The 22676-nt window shown below is 53.1% G+C and overlaps 4 protein-coding genes across 4 annotated transcripts; 2 read left to right on the top strand and 2 right to left on the bottom strand.

The window, feature by feature from the left end:
* Positions 1-1985: 1985 nt before the first annotated feature.
* CGCS363_v009441 (54S ribosomal protein RML2) lies at positions 1986-3277 on the top strand (the record flags this gene model as incomplete). Its single annotated transcript, XM_036641290.1, has 3 exons — positions 1986-2970; positions 3037-3110; positions 3173-3277. 3 exons carry the CDS (start codon positions 1986-1988, stop codon positions 3275-3277), a joined length of 1164 nt encoding a protein of 387 aa, XP_036493008.1.
* Positions 3278-3524: 247 nt separating this feature from the next.
* CGCS363_v009440 (uncharacterized protein) lies at positions 3525-3899 on the bottom strand (the record flags this gene model as incomplete). Its single annotated transcript, XM_036641289.1, has 1 exon — positions 3525-3899. The coding sequence occupies one exon, from the start codon at positions 3897-3899 to the stop codon at positions 3525-3527; it is 375 nt and encodes a 124-aa protein (XP_036493009.1).
* A 4810-nt stretch (positions 3900-8709) lies between these two features.
* On the bottom strand, positions 8710-15229 carry cch1 (Calcium-channel protein cch1; the record flags this gene model as incomplete). Its single annotated transcript, XM_036641288.1, has 5 exons — positions 8710-9211; positions 9277-9366; positions 9418-11189; positions 11251-13638; positions 13688-15229. 5 exons carry the CDS (start codon positions 15227-15229, stop codon positions 8710-8712), a joined length of 6294 nt encoding a protein of 2097 aa, XP_036492932.1.
* Positions 15230-17437: 2208 nt separating this feature from the next.
* Positions 17438-19292, top strand: Ash1l-1 (Histone-lysine N-methyltransferase ASH1L; the record flags this gene model as incomplete). Its single annotated transcript, XM_036641287.1, has 6 exons — positions 17438-17602; positions 17668-17762; positions 17814-17919; positions 17985-18083; positions 18139-19155; positions 19209-19292. The coding sequence occupies 6 exons, from the start codon at positions 17438-17440 to the stop codon at positions 19290-19292; spliced, it is 1566 nt and encodes a 521-aa protein (XP_036492929.1).
* Positions 19293-22676: the final 3384 nt, after the last annotated feature.

Raw genomic sequence — 22676 nt, 5'->3', positions numbered from 1 at the left:
TAAGGTAAGCCTCAAGGCAGAAAGACAGAATAATGAAATGATGAGCGCCACGGAAGGGTTATGGGACAACTCTTGGAGGAGGAGGTGGAGGCACTGGCCGGAGAGAGGAACGAGGGTCGAGACATGCGCACCTTGGGAATGATGATGACGGGCGACTCGAACGCGAGCAAAGGGTTTGCTCTGGTTCGACCAAACACGGATGGCTATGGGGGAAAATTAGTCGCGTCGACGAGGCCAATTGGCAGAGAATCGGCGGCCAGAGGGATCAAGGGTAGGTATCGGAAGGGTATCTCGAAGTTGGGAGGTGAATTAAGAGATTGGACTTGGGGGAAAAGAGGTTGTTTATGTGGGAAGAGGTGGAAAGATGGATTGTGATGTGTGTTTTTGCTGAGGTAGTGGGAACAGAGGACGTGATGTGGTATGTAGTGGGTATTGAGAACGGGGTGTTGGGGGTACGTACCTTTGGATCGCGGCTCGCGGTGACCCTGGTCTGGGTTCTGGTCACCACAGTAGCGGAGGCGCGAACGACGGACAGGGAGTGGCTTCTTGACTCTCGGTTAAGGCAGTCGCGTCTTTGTCGTGACGGGTGCCAGATGACGAAGTGGAGGTTGTCGCAATTGCTGCTGTGAGTTGCTGGATGGATGTGCACACTGGAGAATGAAGTCTCTTTGTGTGTTGCGGAGAGCGGTGCAAGATATGCTGCCCAGATGGAAGCTAGTAAGCAGCCTGAGTGAATCAGAATAGGTGGACGGTGTGAATTGGTGTTACGCGTGAGGCGGGTTGGAGGTGAGAGAGTAGGCTGGACTGGTTCCTCCTTTGGTGGAAAACGACCGACAAACAGACGGCCAAAACGATGAGTGAGGACGCGTGTTATATCTGATGAGAGAGCCTAGGGTGAGTTGAGGTGTTGGCTGTTGATGATGATGATGGTGATGATGATGATGAGCAGGGTGGTTTGGGGCAGCTGGTAACGGTGACTTGAACTTGAACTTTTGATATTGCGGTTTGGACCGAAGGTGAAAGCTCCAGGGCTGGTTTGGCGCAGTCGAGATGAAGACGATCCTCGAAGTTCAAGGTATCTGTAACTTGTAAGGCAGTCGGGTCGGAGATAGTGATAGCGGTGGTCGAGGCTTATGAGGAACGTCTGGTCTGGGGAGGGGACCGCGGTGCTGTCTGCCAATGGAAACGAGCAGGAACCCGACGCGACTGCCCTGTCTCTCTTCGGGGCTGCGCGCGCGAGGGCCAGGTGGAACGGGATGCAGCACAAGAGAGGAAGAAAAAAAAAAGACACTACGGATGAGCACTGGGGCCGCACCCCGGTCACAATAGCAATCAACACTGACAACCGCAGAGCAACCACTGCCTTATTGGCTGTCCTTCAGACGTGTGCTGGGTGGCCTACACGCTACCTAATTGCCGACCTTACCTATGTACCTGAGGCACCTGCCTACCTACACTATGTACATACACCATTACCTGCCCTGCGTTGCAAGACAGTCACGCTTCACTGGCGACCCCGCTCCTCCACCACCGTGTCGTGTCGAGGCGTCCCGTCGCGCAGTCTGCGGTCCAGTGTCGGGTGCCTTAATCAGCCAGCGCCTCGCTTAGTCAGTCTGCTGTGCCACGCCAGCCGGCCTCACCAACACAACGTGGCTGAAGCTCATGCGGCGCCGGCAGAATTTATCTCCAAATCTCGAAATCTGCACTGCAGCCCGGCCCCGTCTGCTCGGAGGAGACGAAGCCATTATCCCGCCCACGCAAAGCGACGCTACGCAGAGAAGTCGCCTTCGATATCTGCGAAGGGGTTCTGAATTATATCGGTCACTCACTTGGCGTCTCTGGACATTTTGTTCGCCATCCCAACCTACTCCTTGCCTGCGCTTTCTGCGACCATGTCGCGCTGACCGGCCTCTGAAATATCAACCAGAACTTGATCATTGAAGCGACGGCGATCACCAAACCTTGGAACCCGAGTCCTCGACAATATGCCTGCACCACGTATGCTTCTGTCGGCACAGAGAGGCCACGTCGGTCTTCCGAGCTCGCCAGCCTTCCGTGCTCTGCTCGTAAGACAATATGCCACCGTCAAAAGGTCTGCAGAAACGCCTGCTTCCGAGAAACCTAGGCAGGCTGCGAGTACGTTCGCTAGTCCCACTGCGTCCGAGAAGTCGACCAACGATTCTGCTGTTATGCGCACCTACAAGCCACGAACCCCCGGTGTGCGACATTTGAAGCGCCCTATCAACGACCACTTGTGGAAGGGCCGCCCTTTCCTGCCCCTGACCTTTCCGAAGAAAGGACATGGGAAGGGAGGACGCAACTCTTCTGGGAAAATCACCGTTAGACACCGCGGAGGTGGCGCCAAAAGGAGGATACGCACTGTCGACTTCGAACGCCGGCAACCAGGCCCGCATCTCGTTGAACGCATTGAGCATGATCCTGGCCGCAGTGCTCATATTGCATTGCTAACAAACCAATCCACCGGCAGGAAGAGCTACATTGTAGCTTCTGAAGGCATGCGGGCCGGCGATGTTGTTCACAGTTACCGTGCTGGCATTCCCCAAGACCTTCTCGACGCCATGGGTGGTGTAGTTGATCCCGGTATTCTGGCCGCCAAGACTGCGTGGAGAGGCAATTGTTTACCCATGCATATGATACCGATTGGAACTGTCGTCTTCAACGTTGGCTCCAAAGCCAAAGGCGGCGCAGTCTTTTGCCGGAGCGCGGGCACATACGCGATTGTTGTGTCCAAGGAGGAGGAGACCAAGGACGACGGAACCAGGGTCATGACGGGCAAGTATGTCAACGTTCGCCTCCAAAGCGGTGAAATCCGCAGAGTCAGCAAGGATGCCTGCGCGACAATTGGAGTCGCCAGCAACCCGCATCACCAGTACCGACAACTGGGTAAGGCGGGAAGAAGTCGTTGGCTCAACATTCGCCCGACGGTCCGTGGTGTTGCTATGAACTCTGGTGAGTCGTGCTGTGGTTCTTGATGAAGCCATGCTGCTAGATTTGCTGACATACATGGCTTTGCAGTTGACCATCCTCATGGAGGTGGTCGTGGAAAGTCCAAAGGAAATCGCCACCCAACAAGTCCTTGGGGCACTCTGGTGAGTAGTCTGTCGATCTTTGGCCGTCGATTTTACAGTTTGCTGAATAGTATGGGACACAGGCCAAGGGAGGTTTCAAAACCCGTCGCAAGCATAACTTCAACAAATGGGTTGTCGAACCCAGAGCCCGCAACATGGGCAAGAGGAGGGACAAGAGCTCGGCTTAATCTGGGAACATTCGTTGTCGGTCACAGCCTGTGAGGAAACACGAGCGCTGGTGTCAAGCATATTGAAGGTGAGCTTGATCTCTGTGTTGTAAATGTAAGCGATAGTATTTGTATCATAGAGCTGTTCGCGGTGGTGCCACTGCCTTGTACCACCGCATTATTCTAACGACTTTGTTCTCGGCCAGTTCCTTGGGTTATTGTAGCTGCTCATAATACAGCAAATGACCGGCATAGAATTTGCGGGCATTCAGGCGGACGTTTCGAGTCCGATCTCTCCAGCATCGGGGTTGTCAGTCCGTTGCACCCCGCGGGCAGTATCGTCCTCTTTTTGGCCGACCTCAGCTCCTTCCGCCATGCGCCTCCGTTGTTTCCAACCTGCCAAGCCGCCTCCGTATTCCTCTTTGAACGCCTGTTTGGTAGCTTCGAGCTCTGCCTTGGCCTTCTTCGCTGCATCTTGGAATTCTCTCTTCTCAATTTTCTTGTCTCGCTCTGCCTTGTTTCGCTCCTCCGTCATGGTGAACAGGCGGTTCCAAGTCGGAGGCGGCGATAGAATATTCCCGCCCACCAAAAGCCAGAACTTTCTTGGAACCAGGTTTGGTCCAACTGCATTATCATGTGGCATTTTGTTCGGAGCCTCTCGAGCGAGGGTCTTGGGGTTGTCTAGGTTCTGGAAGATGTGATGTCGCATGTAGCCTCATAGTAACAAATGGTCCATATTTAGGTCCTGGCCTTTTTGTGATTTAGCCCAATGTGATTTAGCCCAACTTATGAGTCTGCGACACAATAGACAAGGGGGCCAGCGGAGTGATTTGCAAACACGTCAGAGCCAGCACATCTATATTCACTGGCTGGCATTCACCGATGGCGGAGAGCATTGAAATACGAATGATTGGCCGCTTTCATTTCAGACGAAAGTATCTCACGAAGGGCTCTTCGGCTGCGCCCTGTGCAGGCCGCGCCCCCTTACAAGCCAAACCGTTGCTATGGTCGTCTCAACTGAGGACTGATTCTCGCAATTCTGTGCAACCAGTTCTGTAACTGGCCTCAATGGAGGAGAAAAAGAGGGGGAAAAAAAAAAGGGCGGGGGGCATGTCAACTTTGGACAACCCTTCTGCGATCAAACCTGAACTCCTTTTGCGCCTTTACCCAAGCCCACCACCTGGGTTCTCGTCTAGCCCAAGCCCAACCCGCAACATCGAGACTCGTGAAAAGAAAAGTGTCGTTTCCCGTTTGACTTCCACTCATAATATGGCGTTGCAATTGGCGTGTTTTCCACCCACCCTAGAGAGAGCCCATACGCTCCTCCACGCTGCCCATGTACATGGCAGGGCGGGGTTCAAGGATACTGAGCTCGCTGCCAAAGCTCCTTCGTTCCTCTTCGAGATCGAGCATCGAGGGTTGACGGAAGACAATGCTGTTGATTGTGCTTACAGGAGACGATGATGTTGTGGCATACGAGCCTCGATCGCTGCTCGCACGAGATGAAGCGGAGGATGACCGGCGAAAGGAGGTTCGCAAAGACCTCGGAGAGAAGCGAGAGGTAATGGATTGGAGGCGAGAGGATTGCATGTTGGACGATTCTCTTATACAGCTCTTGGTATATTCTGTTCGGGGGGGAGCATAGGTGGGCGGCCGAGCGTGTTGGTGGTTCCGTACGGGACGTTGGAAAGTTTTTTGATGAGACAACGAGCAAAACGCCCAGGTTACTTGCATATGAGTATGCGATTTGAAGAAAAGGCGCAGCCTATGACGGAAACGAGTAGTCGAGCGAGTGACGAGAACGTAGAACGGTTAGAGGCGGGACTGGTGACTGCAAGAAGGAGACATGGAATGCTCAGAAGTCAACCACCAGAGGAGTGGAGGCCAACGGCGAGATTGAATCGAGTTGAGCAGGAATGACGGACTGATGACTAGAGAAGGAACAGAGGCGGATTGCAAGAGGTTATATCGAGACTGACTTTTAGGGCGAAGAATTGAAAACGCAGTATAGTGCAGTGACGGGCAAATGGCCCCTGGTTAGGAATCAATCGCAGACGAAGCGAAGTGGCAGAGGGAACGAAGGGAACAGGGGTATGGAGGTGGGAGGTGGGAGGCCCCTAGTACGCTGTAAGGCACTGCGTGGAGAAGCGGGTTCGTCAGGGGGTTGACGCAGGCGGGATCAATGCGAGTGAGAGCCTCTGGACTCTGCCTCTTTGGGCAATTGCATTGCAGCTTGCGGGGATCTTTGGGGCGATGGTCTGACAGGGACACCGATACCTCGAGGCAGAGGGCAACCTGGGAAGGGCGGATGGCGTGTTGTTCAGACGACGCAGAAGGGCAGGAGACGTTGGAAATCGGGGATGGAGAAGAGGGTTAGCTGCGAGTGACGGTAGCGCCTAGTACTGCTTAGTACATGGAGCAGAATAGACTCTGGAAATCTTGTAGAAGCCCAACGAAAGGTGAGATGATGTGCATACTTAGTACATTGTCTTGCTCGATGGGCTCGACAGATCGGACCCGATACGGACAGGAACCTCAGTTGACCATCAGCCTTGTGATTGCCATGGTCGGCAGAAATAGGCCTCCTGGGCAGTCCATAGGTCCAGCCCTTTGCCTGACCGCATCTCAACTTTTTGCCACATCCCCCCTTTTCTTGCCGCGATGATGACGAAGGCAGAGCTATTTTCCCGAGTAAACATCGGACACGCAGCGCCGTGCGTCAGCTGCAACCAGAACGATGCACAGCAGGAGCCGCCTGGATTCGTTTATTGCCAGGCAGCACGTTCATCTAGACCATCTACAGTAGGCATGTAAGAAGAGTACCTGTTCCGTCTGCTCGCACTGGAAGAGAACTACCTAGAGGAAGATGAATGCCTAGGGAGTCGGTGCAGAGCAGAGCAGAGGCGAGGCGAGGAGAGGAGCGCAGTCTGAATTCTGTAGCAGGCTGCATTGTGTGATCGTCGTCGGGTTGCACTCGCACCAGGACAGGGGCTCCAAAACACGCTTTCCAGGGTACTCTGTGTCGGATCGCGGGCTAGGGGGGCGCTGGAGGCAGCTACGGATCCCACGAAATCTCGTCTTGGTTCCTCTTGCAGCCAGCAGCACAGAGGTTTTACCCACTGCCACTGACGACGTGACAGCGCAGACAGGTATCTTATCTTGCTTAAGGTCAAGCCAAGGGATCATCTCCCGTCCTACACTAGACATCACCACATACATACGTCTGAAACCCCTCTGCTGAGCGGCTACTATCTGTCTGTATTCGCACCCTACTTTCAGGCTTGGTTGGGGGTTGGGGGTTGGGGACAAAGAACGCACGGCTGTTTCAAGGGCACCCACCGAAGAAATTGCCGATGCCATGCTTGACGGATGGCTGACGGATGGCTGACGCCGGCAACGGCCAAGACAGCCCCGGCTGTGCCACACATCGGCCATTACCAGCGGTACTAAAGGCAAGGTGTCTGACAAGTTGAGACTTGACGATGGCCGTTGCATAACGTACTGCGGACCCTTGCGCAAGAGCGTGTTGCGGTTGCGTTGCGTTGCGTTGCGCAACACGCAACGCCGCGAGGCGTTCGTGCCAACTGCCCACGTCCTATCAATGTGATGTGGGCTTCGAAGCCTTCTGGAAACTCTCTGCCTTTTTCGTGAACCGGGACCAGCCCGGGAGCGGCCCATTCAGTCGTTACCAAAAATATGGCCATCATCATCTACAGACTACGGGAGACAGAGGCCACCAATATACACACTACATCTTGTCCATTAACATGAAGGCTTAGATGGAATCGATGTTGTCGGGTGCCGAAAAGAAATGACATGACCAGGTCAAGATCAAAGAGCAGACCGCACCAGGTGGTGGATGGTGCCCAGAGCCAGCTGAGGTTAGCTTGACGAGGCGGCCGGAGCTACGTACAGAATCACAAACACCGTCACACTTGTCAAACTGCGCTCCAGGGTCTCTTCCATTCCCCGATCGCAGTCGATCGCAGCACCTTATCGCCAGTGGACCATCACCCGCCAAAACATAGGTGCGTACGCCCTCCTACCTATCTACTCTTGTCCAGGGGCAGGCTCGTCGATCCCCTTCACAAAGAGGAAGGAAAGCCGTGGAGCAAACAGGGGCCTGGGGCCGGCAACGAACGGCCGTTGCTCAACTTCTTGTCTTCATCCAGTTCCCCTGCCCAAACGACCCATCCGTCCGAGGTTTTGCTCTTTCGCTGGGTCCCTTAGTGCCCACCAACACGGGCTGGTTTGGGAGAATTGAGAAATCGAGAAGGAAAAACAAGGAGACGGGCAATTTTGAAACATCGGTGAGCGTGAAACGGCAAAAAGCCGAGCATCGAGAAGGCGCGACAAGACCAGACCAGATGAGACAGGACTGAAGGAACACGAGAACTGCTTCCCATCGGCCTGGACATGGCTAATTCCCCGACTCCCCGCGGAAAATTAACAAACCCGGTGCCCATTTCGTCGTATCAGTTCCATTTCATTGTATTCCAACTGTCGCAGACGAGGTGGAAGCTGTAACAAAGTCAATCATCTGTTGCGGTTGCATCATCCGCCGCCATATCAGCCTCAAAAACTGCGATACCTTCGAACCTGTCTACCCCCGTTCTTGACAAGCCACTAGACGGCATTCGACAACGATAGGTAGATTGGAGATAGAAATCCAAAGCGAATAACTCTCGTTCCACCTCCCAATCATCGGGTTATGCAGAACATCCTGCCATACTCCAGGCCTGCCAAGACAAGGTCGAGAATATTGACGATGGACAAAACGTATTGTCACTACAACAGTGAAGCCATCACACTTCCGGCAGATCACTACACAGCATTTGTTTTCAGTACTGGCTCGGCTTTCTGCGCCTGCCGTTGCGCGGCCAAGATTTTCGACTGACTCAGACTCTTGGCGAAAAAGAGTTTCTTTCGTTTCCTCGATGCTCTCGTCATTCATCGGATGAACGAGAAACTCAACTCCACCTCCCAAGCCTGATCGCGACGTCTAAGCGGTAGATGCTTGAAAAGAAGGGACCTTTGCGTACAACACATGAACTGAGTTTGGCTACCACAAAAGACTCGGAATCTCGACAATCTTCGCGTCGGATAGCCCTGACCATCTGCGCTAGATGCGATGGAACCTGATTGCCGGGTGCAAATCGAAAACTTGGAGTATGAGCTCAGGGCGCTTTGAAATTGTCAATGCTAGTCTAAGTGGCTCCTTTTCGTACAGCATCTTGCTAAAGTTGATGTGTGCCGTGTCGAAGGCTCTCTCTATCATTCAATCATTATCTTGGTTGCAACCAGGCCGCAGCAGGGCCTGGATGCTTCACCTAGACCCAGAACTCCTTTCCCAGGACCTGAACGCCATCGCTTGTTGTATTAAATGCCGGGAAAATTGAGCCAAAATAAACGACAATGATGAATACAAAGGTTTCATGGTTCGATTGACAACATCACCGGTTCCACTCAGACTTGCGGACCGATTTCCTGACTGTTGCGCTGCGTCGAATACTCTCCAGCCAGATGGAATCGTCCAGCATGTTGCTGACCTGTGCTGGGCTGACAGGACTTTGGACTGGGCTGACCGCACTCCCACGTCGGCTACTTTGAGCCGATGATTGTCCACCTTCTTGAAGCTCAAAGCTGAAAGCTGAGTGCGTCGAATTATGACCTGGCGTTGATACGCCAGACCGTGGAAAACTGAGCGGGTGTTGATAGTCTGCGTCGTTGGATGCCACGTCTGGCCCTGGTGTCCAACTCTTGTGTGACGACTTGTTAGGGTCCTCCACAGTGAGAAGTGCAGACCTCATTTGACCAGTTCCAGCTACAGGAGAGGACTTTTGCCGGTGCTCGTCGTCATCCACAAGGATGTGAGGGATATCGAGCTGAGGAATCGCCGTCATTCTAGCCGATTTTCTCAGGTCGATATGCTTCTTGAACTTCCGCGTCCAGTAGCTAAAGGCCCGAGGATTAGTTGACCGTGTTGAACATCTACAGGTTAAGGGGAAATGGAAACCTACAGGGTGTCGAAGAATCCCAGGACAATTCTTCGACGAACTTCTTCCTCGACACGCTGCAATCGGGCTCGCCGACGAAGGAACTCTTCCAGCCTGCCTACTTGTTAGCTCAACATGCTATCAAGTTGATGAGAGGTCACCTACTTCAAACTCTTGCTGTCATTGATAATGTTGTAGTGAGCCAGAATCATTAGAACAGACGTAAAGGAAATGCCTTTGTCAGGATCTGCCGAGACCATAACCTCCTCGAAGAATATATTGAACCGACGGCGCCGTTCACGCACTTTGTTGATATCGATCTGGGCCAAACGTCTGTTCAGCCGCTGAATATCGACCCCTGCACTGTAGTTGCTTGCTGAGGCAATTGACATGTGCCGTGCTCCGGAGGTCGCGGCGTCGTTGCGTACATCCTCCAGAATTTGTCTGACCGAGTCATCGGCATCGTAGATGCGCATCTCAAATACACCAGAGAGTTCGCCTAGGAGACGAGGAAAAGCGTCTTTGCTGATGAATCCGGTACCGGCAGGATCGACACTCCGCCATGCCTCTTTGAAACGGCGAATCTCGTCGCGATCAACGGCAGCAAGTCCGCTGGACCTCTGATACACATAACTGAAGCTCTCGTAGATAAGGGATACGAAGAGGTTGACAAAGATGTACATGCTGAGGATGTTCCATGCCACGAACAAGAAGCGAGCCCATGGTTTACTGCCACAGTCGCTGTCGAAAAAGTCGGGATTATCCACGCACAGTGGCGGTTCAATGTTAGCGTAGTCTTCCATAACTTGATTCCAGCCTTCCCCGAAGCTCATTCGGAAGATGAGAATGAGAGCATTGGGTACACTGCGGAAGTTTATGTTACTCTCTTCATTCTCCCCAAAGCGAGTCAGGCTGAAAGCCTGCGTCAGAGCAATGGCAAATACTAGGAAGAAAACGAGCCATGTAGCAAGTAGATTACCAATGGTGGTCAAACTGGCAGCGGCCGTTTTGAAAAGTTGGTCCAGGGCGTCGTTTCGAGGGATGAGAAGCAGTAGGATGGCGACCAAGAAGAATTTGTGCAACTGAACATATGTATCACTGTTCCTGCTGATGATGAGGACTGACGTGGAAACAAAAGCCCCCGTGACGACCACCAGGGAATAGAGATCCCACGAACTCCTGCGGAAGCGAGCCCAGCCAAGACCGATGACACGAATGGCAATATTAGCCATGTAGACCAGTGTGAATGCCAAGAACAAACCATCTCTGGAATCGGTCCACCAGGCCGGTTCGCCGTGGTATTCGAGGAGCAGGAGCAAAAGATGGCAGACCAAGACGTACGTGACGGCTGTGTACCATTTGCCTCTCTTTTCAATTGCGCGCTTGTGACACCACTTCTTCCAAGTCTTCTCTGACTCATCGTAGGAACTCTTTGACGGTGAGATTTGCCGCAAAAGCTTGCGCAACTCTAGCCAAGAGCGTTGCTCGGCAGTCAGGAAAGCGACACCAGTCTGCTCAGTGTAGTTGCGCATGAACACCGAGATGAACAGCGTCAGCACGAAGACGGTCGCAAGCAAGTTAAAGACGACGAAGAACATGGCGTTGCCTTGTCGGTTGAGTTCCTGTGGTTGATATCCGCGCCCAACCACCGCCTGTGAGGCGAAGGAAACGTCGGTCCAGCCTTCTTGGCTGACAATCTGGAAAAGCACAAATAGAGAAGACGCAAAATCATCGAAGCTGAAGTAGCTGTTGGATGGGACTCTAGGGGCGAGCATCGGCCAGTCGTCATTGAATGGCGTGTTGTTGAATTCACCAAAACAATCTGATAAAAGAACGATCGAATCATCGCCATCGTTGCACGAAACCATCTGTCCGTTGAATAGATTCAGCCCGTAGATGGCGAAGGGGATCAACAGGGAGATTGACACGAAAGCGGCCTGTGTGACGTTGGTCAGTAAATGTAGCTTTATCATGGTTGGATCAAACCGAAATACTTACACTGAGAATTTTCCAACCGCCGACGATGATAAGTGAATGAAATGTATCCCTTGCGCTGTCACTCACATTGAGTAAGCGCAGGGCACGTAATGCCTTGAAGGCACCAATCGCTCTAGACACGGCACCGTCGTTGGCGAGTAACGTGCCAACGTTAACGAGCAAGGTGACGAGTACAATTCCGTCGATGAAGCCCCAAGAGCTACGGTAGTACGCATTTGGCGTAAAGAAAAAGCCGTCGGCGATTACTTTAATAACAGCTTCGATAGAAAATACGACAGCGAACGCCGTGTCTGTCCACACATACCAGAAGGTGATGCTGAATTCAGGATGTTCTGCTTGGTACTGCTTCTGGTAGAGTGGCGTCGTAACGCATGCAATCACAACCATTGCAACGATACAAGCATAAATGAAGGCAGACGAGGCATACCAAGCGATCTTATTGGGCTCGACACCATCGAATCGCTCGTTCCCTCTCCCCGGCCCAACGATCCTTTGACAGAAACGGCGAATGGGGTTTTTGGGTGTGAAAATGAACAAGGAGTTGTTGTAATTTGGGTGCCTCGCCAGGTACTCCCGCTGCGCCTTCCTCCGGGCAGAGGTGGCGGAAACTGCTTGTCGCGCCATCTGACGCGGATCGAGGGTATCATTTGGCCCATCGAAACGGATATTCGAGTAGAATGGGTTCGGATCCTTGCTGCTGAAAATGGACGTCATCTTGCCCCATACGGATGACATGACGCCAGGTTTCACGTCACCGACAGCGACAGTTTGGGCTCGCGTGGGAGACTGCTGCTCCTCGACATGACTATCATGCTGGCCCTCCACGGAGTCGTCGAGGAACTCATGCACGACAGCATCCTTTAGCAACATTTCCATCATTGCCGGACCGTAGTCGAGGGGATCCTTTTTCCGCTTCACCTTGCCAAAGGTGAAGATGTTTGACAACGTCAGGTTGCTTGAGGACTTGCCAAGTTCTTTCCTCTGCAAGAAAGCTTTGACCTGCTCGAGCCGCTTCTCGTCTTCAGATACATCGAAATTTTCCTGGATGACAGCAATGAACATGTTGACGAGAATTAGAAACGCGAGGATGAACCACCCGATGAGAAAGATCGCCCCAATCCAGCCAGTATTGTAAGCGTTCAAATACGATGTGACGTTGTAAAGCATGGATGTCCAGTTCTCACTCGACAGGATTTGATACATGCCGAGGAACGAATTGTAAATGGTGAAAAACGAGACTTCGTTGAGGTCGCCGTCATCGCTGTGCTTCGGTATCTCGCCCCTGAATAGTTGAGCCGCCAGGATGGACATGAGAAATGTGATGAGAAAGACGAAAAGCATCAGGTTGGCAATACCGTTGGAGTTTCCCAAGACCATTACGATGAGCTTTCTCGTCATCGGCACCGCTAGAACCAATCGATACACCCGCAAGATTTGAAAAACGGTCAACCAGGCATAAGGTTCTCCCGAGTTACGGATTGGAGGAATGAGGATAATGCTCGTGATAATAGCTAGGCCTAGGTCGATAATGTTGCGTCGGCTTTTGTGGAAAGTGCGCCAACCGGCGGCAATGCGTACGGCAATCTCGAAATCCAGTATGATTGTGACGACAACCTCGACGGCATCAATGAACCGACCGCGACTGTCTGACATCCGAGAGCTTCGAAAACACTGAGCCAGCAGACCGAAAGCGATGACCGCTATCCATAAGAAAGAAGTTTGATCGTAGATCTTTCGCAGTGCCGAAACCTTCTGTGGTGCTTCTTCAACTGGCTCCTGAACCAGTGGCTCCTCTTCCGTAGTGAAAGCACTCGCCTTGCTCTCCTCCCGAATGACTTGGAAGGAAGACGTGATGACAGCAATGAGCAAGTTTACGAGCCACAACATGAGTATCATGATACCTGCCCCAAAGAACAGTGCCGCGGGAAGATAGTCCGAGTTGGTTGTGTAGTACATGATGTCGGTGAATGTGTTTGAGCTGATGATCACGAAAACCATCTCGATAGACTGGAAAATGTTGTCGAAGCTAACAGTTCCGTTGAACGGGTTTTCCTGTTGTAAACATATCGATCCTCTAGGGCAGATGAATCCTTTCCCAGCTTTGCTACCGTTCTTGAAGTTGTCCAAGACGGCATCATTATCTACCAGGACCCAGGGCATGGTGTCTCCCGTAACATTATTGAGGAATCCACCGCAGAATTGCATATCATTGGTGAAAGATTTAGTCTTGTTCGTGGGGTCTGTTGGGTCAAGCCAGACGCATTGGCGACTCAAACTGGCTTTGAAACTCTGCACACCAATAATGGCAAACAAGATCCAGAAGAAGGCTATGAGGAAGGCCACGCGAACGAGCAGCGGCGCCGCCTTTTTTAAACTTCTCAGGATGATCTGCAGGATGTCAGTATGGCATACGCTTTCGAAAGCAAGGGACACTTACAGCTGTGCCGTTTGTAAGAGCAAGTAACCTCAGAATCCGCAAGCAGCTGATCATGCGGAACACGTAAAGGTGTTTTTGGCTCTCAATGCCTGTGATACTGAGAGCGAAGGATATCCAGAATGCGACAACAGCTAAGAAGTCTAGGCGATTGAAAGAATGACGCAAAAAGGCTCGTCGCGCGAGCTGAAATCTCTGATGTTCTTCCACGGTTTGAGGTAGCGTCTGGCCTTGCATGATAGTGAATGACCGCTGGAAAGCAGAGGGCCCGAGGTTGATCTGTCGCGTAGCTTTGACAGACTTTTGTCGTTGGGGTTGAAATATATTCCTGTACTGGTCCACGACGGCCGCTCTTACTCCCCGTTTTCGATCGATTGTGCTATATTCCGAAGCATTCAAGATGAAGCCGGAAACCAGAATGCGAGCAATCAACTCGAGAGTGAAGATGGCAAACAGTACTAACATTGCCCAGTCAATCCACGTGATACCCCATCGGTCAGGGCGGGGGTGGGTGAAGACATCCGGCGCAGATTCTATTGCCAGTAGAACAGCTTGGCAGATGATGAGGATGAGAATGAACGGCTCGGTGAATGGGTGCACCAACAAGTCGCATAATTTGGTTCGTATCGGGTGGTCCGGAGGGAAAATGCCTAAAGACTTTCCTTTAAGGGGATTCTTCATGGGGACACGCGGCTGGAGGGGAGGAGCAGGCTCTGCGAAGATGGCTGCGGCCTCTGGCGTCTTTTCAGGCACATGCGAGAAATGAGAATGATAGGAGGTATCGGTGAACATCTGCGCAGAATTGTGCAGCTGTTGCCGACGGTCCGGCACCGGAGAGGGTGACCGACCGCGTGAATTGCGCTGGTCGATTATTTCGCCCTCGCCGCTGATGTTAACAACACGCTGCGACATGGCTCGCATTATCGAGCCAGCTCTGTACAGCGCGCCAGCCGTAGACGGTGAGCGAGATCTTCTCTGATCTCCTCCTGGGCTAAGCGTGTTTCCGTAGCTGCGTCGTCCGGCACCCATGCCGCCGGGCTCCAGATCATAGCCCAAAGATCTTGCATCTCGGATTCTTGAAGTCGTGTTGTCGATGTCGGATACAGTCTGAAAGCTGTCTCTGGGCTGAGCATCTCCCGCTGCATTGGCGCTTAAAGACCCAGAGATGGGCTGAGCTCTCGAAGTGAGAGGTACTCTATCCTCGTAGTAGTCGTTATTTGCACCTTCATCGTAGTACGGAGAAGGACGATCAAGCGAGTCCAGAGATGGTGAATTCAATCGTGGGATTGGCGGTGGGGGAGGTTGGTTTATATCGGGTGGAAGTGCGAACTGAAGCGCGGACGCGTCGATGGGGGACTCTGGGCTTCCTGAGCTTGTCGGGGCGGCGACGTACGGCTGTTCCCAGTAGGTCGAAAGGCCGAGCCGATTGGGTGACAGCGGCGGTGCTGAAGTCTGGCCTTGACGCCCTCGCTCATACCCAGTTTGGGAGTCTGCCTGCAGACGGTCCCCGCCGGAGCCTGTGCTATCGTCTGGTCGTGAATTCATCTCGAATTGATGATTCGAATCCAATCGAGGCTCAAAAGAGTTTTGAGATTTGTGGAAGCCACCGCGTCCTTGACACAGCTGTCGGAACCGGTCCGCAACGTCGTGAGGGGCGGGTACGGTTATGTCTATAACGGTCGAAGAACAAGACGCATGTTCCGTATTATTGTCGGGTCTCGGTGAGGCCCATGTCGAGGCGCCGGATCGTGTCGCGTACAGCTATGATGCAACACCTTGGTATGGGTCGCGGGGTCGGAAAAGTTGTCGTCGGTCGCAAACTGGGTAGGTATTTCCCGGTGTCGACAAACGCGAGTGTCGAAGCAGAGTCAAGGCGGGAATACAGGCTGGAATGATGGAAGGTCTGGGATCTAGGGGACTTTGAACACCGACGCAATCGTGAGCGCGAGAAAATCTTTGCGATTCCGTTTCAATCGAATCGGAGCCGTGTTCAGATGGTGGGTGATTGAATTGCGGCAGCTGTCGAGGCTGGATGGACGACGAGTTGTTCGTTACTGCTAATTGTTCTTGGTCAGAGCCTGAGTTCCCAAGAGGAAGTAAGTCAGTACGCAGCAGTTTGAGCACTGTAGAGAGACTTGGCGATGTGGGACGTCCTCGGCGAAGTAGTTCTATTTTCAGCGTTCAAGGCGGATGGTCGGCATCGTCTGCTGCTGACAAGGACACGAAGAGCAAACTGTGATTGGTGGTGAGCCACAATCTACCCTACCTTACTGCGGTACTCTGTACAGAAGTCAGGTACAGACAGATGTAGGTGCCTTCCAAGGTTGAGTAAGTAGCCGTGGCGGAGCCCAGCCAGGGGGATGTGGATACACTGTAGTCCCAGGGACTTGGACACTATCAAGGGGTTGCCAAAGTACCTGGACAGTGCCCATGGAAGCCGTGTTTCACTGTACGTACCCACCAGGTCTCGAAACGGCGTAACAGTCGGGTGTCAGCGTGTCGGCGTGGGCGGCCCTGTCCTGAAGGATGAATCTTGGTGCCGGGAGCCCTGGATCGGAAGTCCTCCCTCACCCCCTGGCGGGGGACTAGGTAAGGTGAGACGGTAGCCTCTGGAAGAACAGCACACGCATGAACGACACACAGAACTCAACGTACGTATACTTTCAATACGAGGACTAGTCACATCAGGCACTAACAGCCTCAAAACTTGCATCACACATGTGGTGTAGTTGCTCAGCTCTGCCTGACTAGGCGATTTGCGCAATATCAATTCCGGTCGCCGCCTGAAGCCAAATTGCTGCCTACCCTGACGCTCAATCAGAGCACAGGTGAACCATAGGTATCCAGGTATCAACGCAGATTATTCCAAGGAACTGAGTAAATACGAACGAGCTAAGGGACTTCGGGGAATCAAGCCGGTTCTTCAAGGACGGGAGCTTTGGGTATTCAGAGGAAGGGAGGGATAACGGCTTGGAGATGGATACTCTTCATCCGGCTACCTACATGTGGACGGGGGGCGGGGCTGAGTCTTGCCTTGTGAGGCTTATGTAAGGTACACTACCTACCTAGGTATGGAAGGGACCTGGCGTACCTTATGTAAGTATGGTGCATGTCCTCGGCAGAACACGGGCCCGCTGGACGCAACCTTAGAGTACCCGTCAGAAACTAACCCGCCTAACCCGACGCGTCGCCGGTCGGTCCTGACGGCAGGCACGTCGTGTTAAGGTGCCTTAGGTAGGTAATCTTACACGGTCGCGTTCCTGGCAGCTGAGAAGTACCACGCCGTACAAACTGCACGCCATTGCTACCTCACCTCTAGCCTTGCAAAACCACCCCGGACGGCAGCCATCACTGCACCTGCATTCTAACCCTTATGACGACCCCATCTCAGATTTTGATTACTTCTCCCAAGGAGCGAAACTACGTTACGCCGGCTTTCTCTTGTCCTTCGCCCTGTTGCATTCTTACCACTCTTGCCGACTCGGATAACGCTTTCGCATCTTACCTGACGTGCACTCGCTCGGCGCCACTGCGCCGCAGGAAACTCCCTTGTCTCTTCAAAGCTTCTTTTTTCTTCGCGACGTCTTCACCATCAACCTCTACGTCGCCTTGTCTTGCCATTGGTAGTTTCAACCCTTTCTCGGCCACGACATGCCCACGACGCGACGCCTCGAATAGTAATCCTCAATTGACAAAGACATATACCTGCTTTCCAGAAGGCGCTCTTAATTACGCGACATATCAATCCAGAAGATGGTCTCGTCACGCAAACGGACCATTGAAGAAATCGACGTTGTAGAGCGAGAGGAACCAAACCTACTCCATCGCATTCGCAGCCAATGGCAATTTGCCAACCTGTGTCAATGGATCTTTCTTTTCGGGAAGGTCGTTAAGATTGACGACAGTCTGGACACCGAAGTAAGCTGCCTGCCCTTCCCAACCGTGCCTACCAACTTTGCAATTACTGACCCGCGATGCCACAGGATATCGAAACCGAATGCCTCAAGCCAAACGCTCCCGTGCTCCAGGACATTGGCCTGGCTCTTCTCAAGTTCATATCGTCGCACAGAGGCTTGACGTACGCTTTAATCCAGATCCCTCGCGTTTTCCGACCGCTGACCAGGAGCAGGCACGAATTGTTCGACGAGTACACCAGAAGGCAATATTTAGCTAGAGCGCCCGAAAAGAATCCGTTTGGTTCCGATGAGGTTGCTGCAAAATTCGCCGACTTTGACGTCTTGAGAAAGGCAGCTCCTCACTATTGCCAAGTTATCAAGCTTCATTGCTGACCATGCAATAGATTCAGATTCTCCAACAAATGACACAATGGATTATGCTGCGTCCCGAACGCATAAGGGAGAAGATGGAGGAACAGAAGGATGTCGACCAGGCCAGCTGGGTAAGTGCCTGAAATTCGGCGAGTCTCGATATACCGTACTAAGATACCTGAACAGCGGATAGAACCCCTGGGTTGGGATAGGGATGACCGCACCTACTTTGTCCTCGATGACAATAGGGTATACCGCCTCACCGATGCTCCACCGAAACAAGTAACACCGAAGAAGAAGTCCAAGCCGACCAAGTACGGCTCTCGGTCTAACAAGAGACGCCGCGTCTCTGCAGCAGAGGCTGCCGATGAACCGGATCAAACCCCAAGCGAATCCACGGAAGCGCCTTCGCCTACTCGCGAGGACGACGGTCTCGGTGGCATGAAGTGGGAATGTGTTGCTGTGACCCTAGAAGAGGTCCAAGGGCTTATCGCCTCTTTTCACAAGACCAAGGACGACAACGAGAAGATACTGCGAGACTCTCTGCGAGACCACCTGCTGCCCATTTTGGAGAAGCAAGAAGAGTCGAGGAAACGCAAAGAGCAACAACGCGAGAAGGAGCTTCTTAATTTGGCGAAAATGGCGAATGCCAAACGATCAAGCAGGATCGCTGGCAAAGTCGAACAACAGAAGCAAGAGGAGAAGGCTAAGGAGGAGGCCCAAGTGGTCCAGGCTCAACAAGTTGCTGCAAGGAAAGAGGAGCAACAACGGCTCAAACTCGAAAAAGAGCGAGATTCGAGGCTGTTGTCCCGTGAAAAGCGCCTGAAAGAGCGGGAAGCCCGGCGCTCACAGCACGAAAGGGAACTCTCTCAGCTTTCGGAAGACAACCGCAGTGGTTCAGGTCGCGTATCTGAACGTCGACTGCAGGCTGAGATAGAGAAGAACAAGCGTGCGCTTCAGGAGCTCGATGACGAAGACGAAGAGGATGACTGGATCTTCGACTGCATTTGTGGCGTTTATGGCCAGGTAGATGATGGGACGCATAGTATCTCCTGCGAGAAGTGCAATGTCTGGCAGCACAGCAAGTGCGTAGGCATAAGTGAGACCGAGGCTGAGAGAACAGAATTCCACTTCGTCTGTCAGACTTGCCGGCGACGCGCGGAGGAGGCGACTGCAAGGCCACGGACGACAATCAAGCTGAAGGTCAGTCGACCCTCCGACTCGTCACCTGCCAGCCAGCTCCCCACAGCACATAGTCCTCGGCCATCTGCTGGAATCATTGTCGAAATTTCATCACGCTCACAACCGATGGATGGACCGAGCGTTACTCAGACCGATGAGAGTACGCAATCAACCTCTTTCTCTGGGGACAAGACTACCCAGCCTGAGTCCAACTCACAAGACGGGAAGACAACCTTGGACGGAGTGTCTCCTGTTGTTACGCCAGTCGCTGGACCATCGGAACCGTCAGACCGGGTCAGAGAGAGAGAATCAGGCAAAAAAGGCAGTAATGAGCCAGCGACACCCAAGGCTGATGACTCAGTCGATGTTGCAGCGCACTTCATGGCTAACGGGTCCGTATCAACTGGTCGCGATGGATTATCGTCGAGCCCCACTCGACTGGAGGCAACTCCTGGCCCTGCAGATACTTCATCGCCCAGGCCAGGAGTGTCTAGCTTGACAGCAACACCGGTTATCAGTCGCGAACATGGCGTTCCTGGCTCAGCGCACTCATCATTCACACTACCCTCAGCTGAAGCTGGGCTTTCCCCGACGAAGCATTCACCTCCTCTGCCCCGTCCGCAACCTCCCAGCATCAAGACACCTGCTTTGCCTGCTGTCCTTCCGCCTGTAGCGACGTTGTCACCGTCCCCACGTCAGCAAATTTTGACGCCTCCGATCAAGTCTACAGAGCCAGGTCGGCGATCGCTGCCTCCAGGATCGACTCCCGGCGCCATCTGAGCAAAACACATGGGTAATGGGGAACGCGGCAGCAGCAAGAGGTTGATGGTGATGCAAAATGCCTCTTTCATCATGTGGTCTCGAGATGTCCTTATGAGGCAGTGTAGACAGGGGATCAGCCTGAGGACGCACGGGCATTCTTTCTGGCATGACCACGGATTTATATTAGGTTCGATGGCAGCTCGCGTGGCAGTGGAAGGATGTGGCTGGATAAGTGTATGACGAATGATCCAATAGAGTGTGGATGACCAAAAGAGCCTTCACGACGTTTATTCAAGAGCCTTTGGCACATGGAGTCCGCCGTAAAGGCTATGTTCTGCGACCAGAGACCAAGAGTATCAACAGCGGTCTACTCACCTTGGATTGAACAGTGATCTCAACGCGGTCACTTTGTACGCGGGAATTGAATTGGCAAACGCGCGACGCATCACATTTGTCGATGCGCACATCCCGGTTCTCATGGGGTGTCCGACCGATCGGCTTCGCATGTCTCGGTCAGATGCCCTCGGCGAGAGATAACCTCTGCCTGCCTTGTCCGGAAAGCGCGACCGTCAGTGTCATGGCAGTCACGACTGACCGCTAGCCTTTTCCCATGGCAAAACTACTGGCCTTGAGTAAGTGACATGAAGTTACTGAGATGTTGATTGAGTATTCGCCTTGGACATGTCTGATGCCAGCAAACAGCCCGTCAACTTGGCGGTCGGGTGGGAGCTCAAACGGCCCTCATACATGGTAACGCACTGCGGCTGGGTCTCTGGGCAACTGTATGTGAAGACGGGCTGTACGAGACATTCGACTGGTCGTAAACCGAGCGTATCGATGTTTATGTGCCTTGATATGCAGGTTGCCAACGAACGGAAGAAGAGCCAAGACCATGCTTTACCACGTGCATGGTACGAGACGGGAACGGGCGGGAATATTGCAGTCCCTCGAGGGAGAGCTCTGCATGAAGAGAGGAATAAGCCAAAGGCGGAGGCAAAAACAGAAAGAGAGAAAACGGAAAGGATAGCAGTGAGACAGGTCGGCGACATACTACCCGTACCTAGGTATCTTAAGAGTCAGGCCCGGGTCGGAGAGGTTAAGCTAAGCAAAGTTTGGAGAAGAAAATCTCCTTGGCGGCGTCTAGTCTAGTGCCAGATCCAGAGGCATGGCCGGGCAGGTAGCGCGCTATAGCTGCAGACGTAAGCCGCAAGCGCCGCAGGAAAGGAAGGCGACTGGCTCAGAGGATGCGCGCAAAGTCCATTCCCGGCTGCGATGGCGGCTCCAGGCTGGCTCGTCTTAGCACTTGCTTGTAGCTTCTTCTACTGGCTCTGGAATGGGGTTGACGATGTGCAAGGACACTATTATCCGGAGGAGACGAGCTGTCGAGCGAGCCTGAGGCGGCACCATCGGTTCTGTCGCCCGCACACTGCCTTGCCTTGGTGGCAGTGGTTGTGGGAGTGGTAGTGGCACAAGACGGGCTATCCGAAGATGCCGGACGGTGCCTACTTTACCTTGGGTAGGTAGGTACGGTTCGTTCTTTTGTCTCGGTCTCCAGCTGACTTGTCGAGCGTCCATGGGCTCAATGAGGAGGACCCTCCTAAAAACTGGAATACGTGCACCGACAATGGGTTCTAGGCCCGGGAATCGGGACTCCAGGTCCAGCTTACGACATAAATGTCGGCGGCAAACAAGACAAACAGTATGCCAACTCATATTACAGGACGGATCAAACACGCGAGAGGTGGGTGTCTACTGCCTCTAGGTACTCAGTCAGCATAATCTATCCTTCCTCTGTCACCCACCCTCATCACATGGCGCGGTGCGGAATGTTGGGTAACAGCTCGTTGATTCGCCAGCGCGTCCTATTCAGATTGGCTATGAATGGGAAATGGTGGAATCGGATTCGCAGCAGGGGTGATGGTTGGTAGCGGGCAGCCGGGGTTTGGCGAGAACGGAGGGGGTGTTGGAACGACAGCTGAGTCTCTGGTGAGGTCATGTGGAGTGCACTGCACAAGCACTTCACCCAACTACAGCTTGGTGCAGGCATACCTACACTACCTTAGACACAGATGCGGACGCGAGATTCACCCAACTCAGTCTGTTGGTTGGGGTGGAGAGCAGCCATCTGTGATGTGTGTCTATCGCCAACTGAGTGCACTTAGTACACCCAAGGCAAGCAGCAAGACAGCAAGCCAGGTGACGATGCGAGGACGGCGATGACGGGAGGACTGCCGGGACAAGTGTGGTTTTACTTAGCTGGTGAGGGATGAGGTTGGGTAAGGTACCTAGGTGCGCAATATGAACAGTTGCAGTGGGTAAAGTAGGTCAAGTAAGAGTTTAGAGAAGGCAAGGAGGTGTTGTGTGGAATCGATCCTGCTTGCTGCGTAGCATTCATAGACGGGAATAGAAGATGGGGGTGCCCGGGATGACATGGACATGGACGAGGAAGGTCTTCTACCTCCGCTTACCTACCACACCCGCTTGCCCGCACCCGTCTTGGACCCGCCACGTGACTGGGCTTACAGTACCTCGCGCACCTCAGTATCCGTACCTATCTAGGTACGTATGCTCCTGCACCTGGCGCGTGGTCGCCCTTGCAGGCCTGGGGCTGGTGCAAGTGCCCTGCACGTACCTAGGTAAGTAGGCACCACCTAAGGTAAGGAAGGTACCTAATGTAGGTACCATACCTTACCACCTACATTACCTTACCTATGCGTAGAGCGGGGCGATGACAGCCCACACTGTGTCGGGTGTCAGTTCAACTTGTCAGGATCAAAGAA

The sequence above is a fragment of the Colletotrichum siamense genome (genome assembly GCF_013390195.1).
Source record: "Colletotrichum siamense strain Cg363 chromosome Unknown KSG_Cg363_contig06, whole genome shotgun sequence".
NCBI lineage: Eukaryota > Fungi > Ascomycota > Sordariomycetes > Glomerellales > Glomerellaceae > Colletotrichum > Colletotrichum siamense.
The sequence above is the reverse complement of the archived record's forward strand: the minus strand, read 5'-3'. Positions and strand labels throughout refer to the sequence as shown.